General features: G+C 33.5%; 1 protein-coding gene across 3 annotated transcripts in view; it reads left to right on the plus strand.

Annotated features, from left to right (window-relative positions):
• LOC118181850 (uncharacterized) overlaps window positions 1-12,411 on the plus strand; it is a 164,779-nt gene extending 152,368 nt beyond the window's left edge. For all 3 annotated transcript variants that reach the window (XM_085809006.1, XM_085809007.1, XM_035351063.2), the window contains 4 exons: window positions 609-650; window positions 855-896; window positions 6,525-6,603; window positions 11,266-12,411. In XM_085809006.1, the coding sequence (XP_085665132.1) occupies window positions 609-650; window positions 855-896; window positions 6,525-6,603; window positions 11,266-12,089 (987 nt within the window). In that variant the 3' untranslated portion in view covers window positions 12,090-12,411. The remainder of the gene's footprint in view (window positions 1-608; window positions 651-854; window positions 897-6,524; window positions 6,604-11,265) is intronic.
• Window positions 12,412-13,140: the final 729 nt, after the last annotated feature.

The following is a 13,140-nucleotide window of genomic DNA, read 5'->3' on the forward strand; positions in this document are numbered from 1 at the left end:
TACTCAGCAATGTTTTGTGAAATATGTAAGCTACTACTTTTAAGTTCAGGTTCATTTAAGCCAGATTTAATTTGGGTAACTCTGATCTTTCTTCATCTCATTTTCTAAGGTACATCGTTCCCTACAAATTACTACTGGGTTTATGCAAGAAAGAAGACGTGGCTTGCTGACTTATGCAAATAACAAAGATAGCTGACTCGCTATTACTTGGCTAATTAGGCGCCTTTCTCAGTTGTTACTGAACGTTTTAACTTAGGGCTGTAGAGATCAATTGGAGAAGTATGTGAATTTATGCAGTATTAAGCAAGAAGACGGGGCTTTCTGGTTTAATTCCCCCTATCTGGTTAGATTGCACTTCCGACCCTGTAATGCTATAGGATTCCAGGTCGTCTAGGTGTACCCTACCCCTCCTAGAAGTTGTTCCTCTAGTTTTGAATCACCCTGTATATTTCACTTCCTTATTCACTTGGTTAAACATCGAATTTGGTAACTTAAAATAATGTTTCTATACTTTGATGTATAATTACTTCTGTAAAACAAGTAACAAATTAATTCTTGTACTTCAGTGTAACTTAAGAGATACTTTTTCTACTATTTCCCTGTTTTAGGAAACGGAGAAAGAAGGTTTCAAATCAAGGATAAGCGAAGATGTAAGTTATATTTCTAGTTATTTGTCATTTTAACATAAAATATTTATACAGCTTCCGTGACATCAAGTTAAAAAAAAACGAAAAAATGAAAAAAAAAAATCTATTCTTCTATTCTATTCTGTTCTGTGCAGAATTCAGAAATTCAAAATATTCATTTCAAAATTTTAATGCCTAATAGTTAAACTATTTTTTCTTTTGTTTCAGAAGTTGGAAAAGGGAATACTAAGCACAATGCTTCAGCATGAGGTAAGCTACCGTACTCTTTTCATTTGCAAGTCTGAAAATGATAGTATTTTTACTTTTTAAGACTTTTCTACTATGACCACCTGATCTTATCAGTTAACTCTTCGTAATTAATAGATAAGAATGGCCTATTAAATAGTTAATTTTTTACAATTTTAAAAATTATTTTTTTATCGTGATCTACATGCAAATAAAAAAGTTATAATCTAAGATCTAAAGGGATTTACATTTAATCCTTTATATGCTGAATTACATGAATGCCAAAGTGAATTAAATTTCAATATGCATATACTTTTCAGTCATGAAAAAATTTAATGCATACTTGCTGCGCTTGGAAGAGCACGAAAACTGATTCAAGAAGTAATCTAAAATAATCCAGTCCAGTACATTCATGGTTTTCTTCCTGTATAACGTGAATATGAAATAAATTAGCTTAGAAAATCCTCCACGAATTCAAATCTTTGCTTAAGAATATAACCAGTAAGCTTGGCCGTAATCTAATATATCCAAATCCAATAAATTTGGTGTGATCTTTTTTTTTTTTTTTTTTTTATTTTTTAAGCTTAATTTTTACGAAGTTAATATAGTCGAACTTCGATAAATTGAAACTGAATGAAGATGAAAAAATTTTCGAGTGCTCCAAAATTCAGCATGATGGAAAACTTTTACATTGATTTCGATTTCTGTAACTCTATATTCGACTTCTCAAATATTTCGCTTTTCAAAATTCGAATAATCGAAATTTTACTGCACCTAGTTTTATCATAATTATTGGATTTCCAAATCAAAAGCCATCATATGTGTTACAAATTTATTGCAAAAAATATTTTACTTTCAGAAAGTTTGCCGATAACTATCACTTTATATTTGCTACAGGTAATCACATTTTAGCTCTCGAAGTATATTTTCATAACATTCTGTCATGTACATAGGACGGTTTGGTTTCGTTTGGCTTATTTGATTACATCAAAGCACACAAGGGCTATGTATCTAAGGGAAGCGATGCCTTCGTGGAGGCTCTATCTGTGTTACACATGGTGAAAACTACGATTCGAATTTTAAAAAGCCGATTCAGCCAGCCCTTTCGTTAGCTCTCGAACCCGGGTCGAACTGCCAGTGTTCAGCGACTTCGCCGCTCGTCGCCTTCACAAGATGAACTAAAATTATAAAAAGATAAGTATTGCCATTTACAAAAAAAGCGATGTCCTTTTTAACGAATCTTCGCTTTGTTGTTACATCTCTAAAAGTTTAATGAATTGACAAAATCTGCGCAACACAACTCATGAAAACGTTTCGTAAAATCCTTTCATTTTTATGTACAATGTGTCGTTTTGTTGAAAGCTTAAAAACCTAACAACTTTATGTGCTTTTTTGCGAAATCTATTACCTTATTATTTAACTTCTTTTTAATAGTTAGGCAATGATACTGCGAGCAATATAGTGGCTCATTCGTTCGCTGAAGGATGTCATCATCTTGACTGAACGACCTCATTGCTTTAGGGATAGGAAATAAGACTGTTTCGATTGTATAGGCGCAAAGCTAATGATAGATTTGTATAGTTGATGGAGTGAACAGATTTCACAAATTGGTACGATATGCAGTAATAATCAGCAATGTGTACATTACCCGTATGGTAAAGATGATCGTGAACCCTTAAGTAAGTGCCTTAACTAGTAGCACTCAAATCACAACATATCTGTGGATTCCATTTCTCATCTTTCTCGCCCAATTTAGAAACTAAGTATAACCCTTGCGCCATCATTCTATTAAGCATGTGAAGTATTTTTAGAGATTTAGACGTGAATGCTATGCGTATATATGCATAGCAACATATTACTATACTACTTACACATTTTCCAATGTCATCGGACCAGTCAAAAAAAATATAATGGGTGTATGTATTCAACATAATGTAACATTTAACATCGTTGCATAAGACTACACAAATACAGCGCATTAAATGTGATAACTACAAGCAGCAAGACATTCTTTGTTAGCATTTTACAGTGCATAAAAAAGTACACAACAGTTTACACAGTGAAAGAACTTAACCCTATACTCAAAATTAAAATTCCGAGCACAAAGATTTACTAAAGTCATGATACACTGGTAATTTGTCCTGCATTATTTTATTAGTATATTCTTTGGCATATTGCACCTTAATGTACGTGTTCACAGACATATTATTATGCCGGCCCAAAGGTGTTAGGATGAGATCATCAAGAAACTCTACGCAGCAACTGTGTGTTTATATTTTCGTTTGATGGATGATTACCTTCTTCAGCAAGGTGGATGATTTGCGTATTTTCTGGACCTTAGTTCCACAAAAAAAAAACTTTGCGACACTCTTTGAAAAACTAGTATCTCTGTCCCTCCAGCTTCTCTCCAGAAGCTACGAACTATACAAGTATGGCAATTATTACTCTTTAGTGCACTGTTACACTTGTAGAGTATACATTTAGTTTTTCTAACCAGTTATTTTATGCTAATTACCTTTACTGTCTTTCTCGCTTTCTATTTGCCTGCCAGAATGCAGATTTCTAGTGATTCAAATAACGTTTGTAATAGAAAAGTGATAGGATTTTAAGGAAGGTTTTAGAGAGTAGAATAAGAGCATGTTCCGCCTGCTGAAGGCCACGTTTGCTACTTGATTCTCTTGAGAGCTTATCTGCGGCATTGCGTTATTGTGACCATTAAGCTTAACACTCCGATATTAGGTCTAAGCCAACTTGCGCGTTTTGTGTCTGTGTAGCCTTCTGGCTAGCTTACGATTAATTTAGTCTAATTTAAATTCTCTTATATTTTGAGTTAAGCGAAAAATTAAGGCTGTTTCTATAAGCACGACCAGTGCCTACTGTTAAACTTTTATCTGAGTTAAATAGAAGGGTATTTTACACCCTTTCGAAGTTTCGGTTATAGTTCCAAAGACATAGTGATAAGTTGCCTAAGTCTTGGGTAGAGTTCTCATAGTTTATGTTACTAAAACGAATGAGACTCTGTGCACTTTATTAAAGGGAGGAATATCGGTGCGAAGTTTATATTGAAATTTATTGTGGTTCTTTATTTTGTTTGTATTAACATACAAAACGTTTTAATAGATATACTTGTTGTGAAGTAATCACTTAAGAATTAAAAATGTACCTGAATATATTTTCTTTAATTTTATTAGTATACTTTGTAATAAATAACTAGGCACTCGCTACTTTTTTGTGAATTGAGTCCACAGAGCTTAACTTCTTATATTACGTCGAAGTGTGTTTAACCTTAGTCAGAAAATGTGAAGAGTCACTAGGTTTATTTCGAAACACGAAATGTCAAAAATCAGCAGTGCCCTCGCCAGGCTCCTGAAATTCCAACTCTAGCCGGATGCATTTGCAATTACACCACGAAGAAACCCGGTAAGGAAGGAGACAATTTCTTACAAATGCATGTATAATAAGATGTATAAAACCGAATTAAATAATCTCAAGCAAAACATTAATATATTAAACATTATCAGTTGAATTATTTCGAATGATGGAAAATTAAAAAAAATTAATAAAGAATGGAAGAAGAAAGAAATTAATAAAACCATATATTTTGATTCATATACGTAAAAATGCACCAGGAACTAATTATTCAATTGTGCATTCGCGTTTAATTTTCTTTTAAACGTTATGCTAAATCTACAAATACGGTTAAAATTGCACTGAATGTAATTATTATAGCAATAACATAAGAACTCGAAGACCTACTTTTGCGCTGGTATGGCCACAATGTATGGAAATAATGCGAATGTCAGCAAATCATAAAAGCAAAAGGCTCAGCATCGAGTATAGCTCAGGTAAACGTAAAGCTATAGATCTGAAAATAGTCAGATGGTTAACCATGTCTGTCAGATATGATTTGGTTGAAAGCCAGAAGTGCCGAATGGTCGCTAGACTCTAGACCAGGGGTCCTCAACCGGTGGTACGCAAGAGAAAAATAGGTGGTACGCAAAGAAGCAAATTATTTTTAGGTATTAAATTCAAAAATTAAAATTCCAACATCCTGATTGAGTTCCTTCTCTAGCACTCGTAAATTTATGCGTTCTGAGCTTTGTTCAAGAGTGGTGGTGGTAGTAGTACTACTTTGTAGTGGTGGTACTAAAGGTTTCCAATTTTCGTTTAGATGGTACGCGTTAGTCAAAAGATTGAGAACTGCTGCTCTAGATGAATCGAACCGAGTTGAATAACCACAAAGAGCTGAATATCCTTCAAACCATTCTCTTAAGAATCTAGAACAGCCTGAAAAAAAATAGTTATCTCGCTGGCCAAAGGCGTCTGAGGGTAACTGCAGCATCTGAAGATCATTATCTGTCGTTTTGGGCAGGAAAAAATCATTGCGCCATCGCTAGACCATTACGCAATCACTTGGGACATCTCAGTAGCAACTGCTACTCCAATGAGCAGCCGCCCAGACGGCACAATGGTTAAGGGAGCCTACTGCGGTACCGAAGGGCCCCTTATTTGAGCCCCAGAGAAGGCATGGATGTTTGTAAATGTAGTGTCCGTGCGGCATGGGGGAACTCTAAATATGCAGCGAGCTGAAAATCTTCTCGAGAGGTTGGTGGTAGGGGAAGAGGGGATGGGAGACACTCGACCCCATCCCTTTGGGGTGCTATCCATCAAAATTGGGATCGAAACTGAGTGAAGTCGTGCTGTATGGTGCTCAATGATCTTGTACGATGAGTTTCGTTGGCTTGTTCTGAAGTTACTGTCAGGCAAGTGAAACAAACCACAGCAAAAACACCTCCAGTGATCAGAGCAGCTAAGATGATTGCGCGTGAGTACTGTTTACGGATCAGTACAAGTTCAGTGATTTTAGACGATCAAGTGATTCAAGTTTAAGCTATGATTCTAAATGTACTTTCTCCTGAAAAGAGCCTCAAATACGCAATCTTCAGTGGCATGTTCATGAAAGACTATTTCCACGTTTCAGGCTTACTTGGTAGGAAATAAGCATCATGGATTTGCGTCCCCAAATAAGGTTGTTTATGGGCGCTTTTGAGCTCAGATTTTTTTTTGTTCACGGCTGAAAATGCATGAACTTATAGAACTACTAACTAGGAGTGAGTGAACACTTTCAGGTTGAGGATATTGCTCAAATACATTAACCACCATACTGGCTTCACCTCAGCCATACTGAAAACGTCTGGAATGCCCTAGGTCGAAGAACTGCGGCTCACCAACTAACTCCTCGAAGACTCCTGGACTTTGTTGCGCTCTTTTAGAAAAATAACTTTTGATTCCATACCCTTAAATGACATTTTAAATAATAATGCCTGATTATACATTTTATTAAATAATCATAGCATCGAGAATAAAGATGATGCAATTTTCTGTTTTTTTTTTTTTTTTTTTTTTTTTTTTTTTTAAAAATTTTGTATATAGTTGGCAATCGCAATTATATTTTAGAATGATTCACTTAATATGCCTTTATAAATGCGTATGTACAAAATCCAAGTGTTTTTCTCCTGTAACAAAATTTTTGTTTGATTTTAATAATTACCTTTTATTATCTTTTAGTTTTGTTGTAATGAATTTCAGTTTCCCGTAACATACAAAATAGCTTGAAAAATTGTTAACATGGATGTATGATTATTCCTTTAGGTGGCACAACTTCAGAGTAAGGGAAAATCCCAAGCTGAAATAACGAAAACTTTGCATCTTGACAATCCGCATTACGCAAGTATGATTATATTTTTTATTTTATATACAGTTCAGTTCAAGCTGTGTTTTAGATGCATTGTGTCCAGTTATTTAATTTACTAAATACTAAATTATTTAATATGAGGTTTGTAGGGATTTATATTTATTTTAACTAACAAGTTAAAGTAAATATAAATCCCTACATAGAAAATTAGAAAATTTTTAATTTTCCTACAAGCCTTCATTCCTCTAATGAGATACATTCCGGTGACTTAGGGGTCACGTGATGTAAGAACTGCTAATGTAAACAAACAAGCTTGTGGTAGATGTGGTGAAAATTCGAAAACTTTGTTTATTTTTAATTAGTTATGACATTTGCATATCATCTTTAATTATAATTTCATCCATTAATTAACTGTTCATTCATTTGGTTAGTATAATTTTGGTAACTCTTATATGTTATTGTTATCTTCATGATACTCTTTTGTTCGCTGCTTTACCATGTTTTGATTGTTAATATTTATTTATGAATTCTTTCCTTGATCTGATAATTAATTCATTTGTAAAAAATGTAAAAATGAATACATAAAATCATGTTTACATATATTGCTCTTCTACACTGAAAAGAAAGTTACTATAAATATTTAAGTCATAATTTTATCAGCTTAACAAGCAGAACAGTAAATATAAATAGTTTGTTTCTGAAAATCGTAATAGGCAAATTTCCGGAGAGGGCAAATGCAGTTGGTCCTTAATTAAATCATGTAAGGATAACGATGCCAATGTTCTGCGCAGTCCAAAATTAATATATAATTTTAACATCTTAAAATTTGATTTTTAGACTGACTATTATCGTATTGATAGTATAAACTGCAAATTAACACATTTTGTATACTATAATATAAATGTCAAAAAGAAAAATATAGAGATTTGTGCTACTGAGTTCACTGCAGTACTAGCTGTGAAACTAATAATTTTTCATAATACATTTTTGTTCATTTTATAATCTTAAATAATAAAAAAGTACTATCTGTATACATTTTAAATATTCAAAAAATAAATTTGAAGTTATTTTTAATCTTGTAAGTTACATAATTTATGCGCAGAGTTTTTATTTTAAAATTATGTAGCTCAAAAAGATTTTGAAGTGTATTTATTCAAAAAATCTATCATAGGAAATAAACTAGTGTAATTCTAATGCGTATACCTGCTCAAAAGCGGCCGAGCGGTAAAGCCGCTGAACACGGGTAGTTCGGTCCGAGGTTCGAAACCCGCGAACGGGCTGGCTGCATGGACGTTTTCGTGGTTTTCCCCATGTGTAACGTGTATACGATCCAGTTTCCCTTAGAAAGTCCTCCACAAAGGCATCCCTCCCTTTAGGCAGATAGCCCTCGTGTGCTTTGCCATAATTTAATAATCCAATCCTAATGCGTATACCTAACGCACATGTTATTGCAAACTATGGACTGACACAACCACTGATTTTCAAGGACTAAATGTACATGCTGATTTAATATTTAAACTAAAAAACTCAGCAATCTCCCATGAAAATTTAGAACTAAGTGTAAATTCTTATAAAAGCATCCTTTTATATTAAAATGTTTCAGTTTTACTGATGCTTCTAATATTACAGCTGTCGGTATCCTTAATATAATATTTACAATGGAAGGTATTAAAAAAATTAACATTCCGACGTTTATGTGTATTCATTAAAATCGATTACAACAGCTAAAATATTAAAGCATATCCTGATTAAATTAATAAAATTTTAACTGTACAAAATATTCTATGACACTATTAATATTAATAAGAAAAAATTGGCTTTGTATTTAAGGTCTTGCAGATAAACAGGTCTTTCACGAATTCGGCTCTTTCAGTAATTTAGAACAACTTCATGAACTATGAATATACTATCATTACACTTACATTCAAAAGTTTGGAAAACGTTATTCAAGGTCTCAGAAATAGTTTTCATTTAACTGATACACACTTAATATTCTTAATGAAAACATTATTAATACTGGTAAGCATCATCCTTAGAAGAATGATTAAGTTATGTAGGAAGAATCTGAAAAATCGACCGTTCCCTCACCAGTAATCGAACATGAGACTTTTCAGATGCTGCAAAATATGCTGCAAACTGGCTGTGTGATTAATATCAAACAAAAAAAAAATATTTCTACAATTGTATAGTGATTACTTTTAAAATAATACTATAAAATATAATTATATTTTACTTAAATTGAAGAAAATTCCTCTTAGGTTTAGCTGCGATGCCAATTATGTAAAAAATAATACAATAATACAGAGTCCGGCAAACTCGACATAATGTAGACTGGGAGACTGTCTAGTTTTCCGGAATAAAGGGTGGATTCAGAACACTTAGTATTTAACTGCAAATTACTCTAGAAATTTGTAGCATAATATTGGACACAGAAAAGTACAGCATACAATTAAATTAATGCTGATTTTTCTGTGTCAAGTTCTAGCACAATAGGATCATAAAAAGAACAACTACCCTAATATAATTGAGTAAAAAAACGTACATACAAAAATGAATAAACATTATTAGCAGTTCTTGGTATAAAAATATCGTGTGATGGTAGATTGTCTTCTCACATTCATTCAGTCGTCGTGCAGCTTCATCCCGTAGGTGAAGGAGGAGCAAAATATCCATACCAGATGCACCTTGCTCCTCCATGTAAAGAAGCATTCCTTCAGCGGCCTTCAGTCCTTCACTGTGGGTTATCATTTTAGCATTTCTGTTGTCTTCAATCTCTTCGTTTTCTGATTCATCTTCATTTTATCCACATTGTCTTTCAACACTGCAACTATTTCTGCATGTCCTAATTTTCATCTTATCCCATCCATTCTTCAGCATCACGATCAGTAACTTCTTTGCAGCCTGGAATTTTCTCAAGTCAACTATTTCACAAGTTTCGTCTTTTCTCTGCTTCTGTGAAATTCGTTTTCCGAATGGTCCAGCAACTTTCTCCAGGAACGAACGAGAATGAGAATCTCCTTCTTTGGTAGATTTTTTTTTTTTTTTAATTTAAAAAAATTTTCCGCCGATCGAACGAACTGCTGATGAAACCAATCCTTAAATATTGCTCCTATCTTCCATGCGTTTGACCTATTCCAGTACCAAACAGGAAGATCATAGTTGGTTTCGGTTCCATTAGTGTACATTTTTACGTTTTTAAATGCTAGGGGATTTTTTGATTTGCCTATAAGCGCTAGTTTGAGCTTTCGGCTGCCTGTGCATTGCAGCATGAAAAGATTGGGGCTCTCTCCTTGATTCTTTTGTAGCCAAGTGCCGATTTTTCTTACCATGATGCCAGCGTTTTTGAAGGTAGCATTGGCAAATTTTAGGGCTTTCTCTTTTAAAAATTTTCCCTGAAATAGGCGTTCTTTGTTCCCCTTGCTGCCTGAACCACAAATAAATCGCCTCGCTCACTTTTCATATTCACCACCTTTTTATACTTTTCTTTCCTTTAAAATAACTGTACATGCTCTTTTTACACACCAAGATTCGATTTCGAACCTCTTCTTTTTCCACTCTATCAAAGTAGTCCGTCCAACACCTAAATCCATGGTAATTTTGTTTACACTTTCCCCTTTAGCCAATCTCTTTAAGGCATCTAGTTTCATTTACATTATCACGTTAGTGAGTTTTCTTTTCGAACGACATTTTCACTTCATAGAATATTAAAACTTCTCAAAAATAAGTTAACACTTATACGCCTGGATGTGAACTAAGGAACGATACCCGCAATGAACTGATGTGAGTTCAGTTTCAGTAAGCTGCAGTCACAGAACTTCAGGCAAATGTCCTAACGTTTCACAACAATAGAAAAGAATGTGAGCCAGGGATCAGCTGCTACCTGACTTTCTTCGTATCCTAGATAGAAGCAAACAGCGTTGCAACGTGTTACAAACTATCTTGAAATTTCAAGAACCCAAGAAGTTCCAAGAATAGATGGTACAGTGCGAAAACGACAAAAAAGAATTTACAGAAAACTTCCTTTCCTGTTGTGTTCAAATCTTTGAACACAACAGGAAAGACATACGCATAAATAATAATTATATGTAACGGTATGTAACATATTCTATGTTCGGCCTAGAGATATCTTAAAAAAGTTCCTAAAAATTTTCGAGTTATACGGAATGTTGAGATATTGACAGTCGAGTTTCCAGGACTCTGCTGTAGTATTATAAAAAAACTATTTCACTGTTTTCCATAAAGGACAAATACTTATGATTTGGGTTCTGTTAAAAATGTTTTGGGCAATACTACTAAATTTTATTTCATATGAAATAAAGCATCTATATTTACAGTCTTAATAAATCACAAATAATTTGTGAAGTTTCCTAGATTTTATAAGTATTAATTATCCTTACAGATAATTTTAATTATTAATTACTTTTATAAACTACAATAAGGTGTCGTAGAAGTACTTTTTAGAATTAATTATATACACGTCCAAAATTTCCCGCATGTGTATTTTTGTAACTGTTTTAATTTTTCTTTTGCTGTTCATCTTCATTTGCACTTATAATAATTAAGAATTCGTGTTTATAAGAAAAATGAAAACCACTCACGTGATGAAATATGAAAAATAAACTCATTTGCAATTTCTTATTAGTTTATTTCTAAAACACTGTTTAATAGCTACTTCATATTGATATTTTGCTTTTTCAGGTATTATAAATCCAAGTCTGAATACTCAAGAGTCGAACAGAAGAGATATAAATAACTTTGAAGCTGCGGAACCTAACCAAGCTAATAAAGCTATACAAGGGGTAAATGATTTAAAACAAGACGAAAAAGTCATTGTTGGAATTAAACCAGACATGTCAAACTCAGAAGAAATTCAAATTTATTCTAAACCTCCGCAGCCAAAAGTAACATACATAAATAACACTTACCAGCATATGCTTTTGAATGGACCAACGGCTGATTCCAAAGTTCAAGAAATTCGTGAGCCCCAGAACATACCAGGTAATGCTGCCCATGAGCATCATGACGCTATTCAAGACTCAATCGCGTATCTCCAGAAGCAAGATCAACCCACTTATGCAATAAGAAGTCATGTAATGCAACCCCCTAACAATCTGGGACCCAATTATCCGCATTTTATCTCATATCCCTATGTAGAGGTCCCTAAGGGAACTCTGAAACCTCAGCGACAACAAAAACAAAGTAATGTTCTAACCCCACTTCCACATTACTCAGAGTATATTGCTAGGGGCAGTTATGCTCCTTATCCTTATTTGAAACAATGGGATCATAAGAATGCCACATTCCTTCAATCGCACTTGATGACATCCATTCCATATAAATCTAATTCAAGTCATAAAATTGATGCAGAGCTGAGTGATGACATGAAGAGACAACTGAGAGATGGAAAAATTATTGTATTATCTGACAGCCTTGTTCGCGCAAATTTTGAAACAAGTACAAAAGATGAAGAGCATTCAGAAGTGCAGACGGAAAATCCTGAAAGTGAACCGGCCAAAATTTAGAATGACACAGAAGTTTAACGTCAAGAAGTTAGTTCAGTTCCCCTCTCAATATCGTGACAAAGTGGTGTTGTGAACCTTTTATGCATTGCCATTAAAGAATAAATTATCATATTATATCGAAAGAAATAATTTTTTGTCCATCTGTAACTGTGGTAGAATACATTTAATAAATGTTTCATTAATAATGTATGCTTTCACATAATTCAGAAGCGTAAAAAGAGCTTTGCACTATTATGACACTTAAATACTTCTGTGAATGGAACAGAATGTATTCCCTCCAACAGATGTAACAACCGTTTAATAAAATATCGCATGTTATAAAGATACTCCTTTCTTTTATCAAACTTTCATGAACAATGATAAACAATGATAAAAAAATATTCCGTATGTTTAATTCACCAGCATTATGCTATTCATCAAACTAAACTTTTAGTACTGTAAAATGTATTTTACGAAAAGCATAATACACTAACATTTCAGCAACCAAACACGCATGACACTGACTGAAACATAAAAAGACGTGGAGTTTTCCAAGGTATTAGACTGCCAGATTGGTAGGGAAATATATCAATGTAGACTTTTAAATAAAGCAAAAACCAAAACCTTAATTTGGCGTAGTTTTTTTGAATAAAACTTGTAATTTTGAATGAAAATTGAATTCTTTTTGAATAAAAAATCGATTTTTCCCCCTTTTGGAGAAGAGGGACTTGGGTATGATCGTCCTTGACAAAATTGTGAAGGACAAATTAAGTCATGGTTTACGACAAATCAATTGACAAAATTGTAAAAATCTACGTCAAACTGAAGCAGCAGTCCCCTCGCCCCCCGTTTTCAGACTGTGCTTTCTCTAAGGAAAAGAATAGAAAAAGATCTATACATTGATTAGTTGTGAAAGCAGGCTATAGGCTTCACAGTTAGGAGGTTACAGATATTACTTCCATAACTACTGTTCTTAAGCATAGATTTAAATTGAATCGAGCTTTTGTCTTTAAAATTTTTCAAGTGAAATACTTTCTAATTACCATAAATATTATTTAAATTCCATATCATT

The sequence above is a fragment of the Stegodyphus dumicola genome, chromosome X2 (assembly GCF_044657685.1).
Source record: "Stegodyphus dumicola isolate Sdum_Otavi_A_Nest chromosome X2, ASM4465768v1".
In the NCBI taxonomy this organism is placed as follows: domain Eukaryota; kingdom Metazoa; phylum Arthropoda; class Arachnida; order Araneae; family Eresidae; genus Stegodyphus; species Stegodyphus dumicola.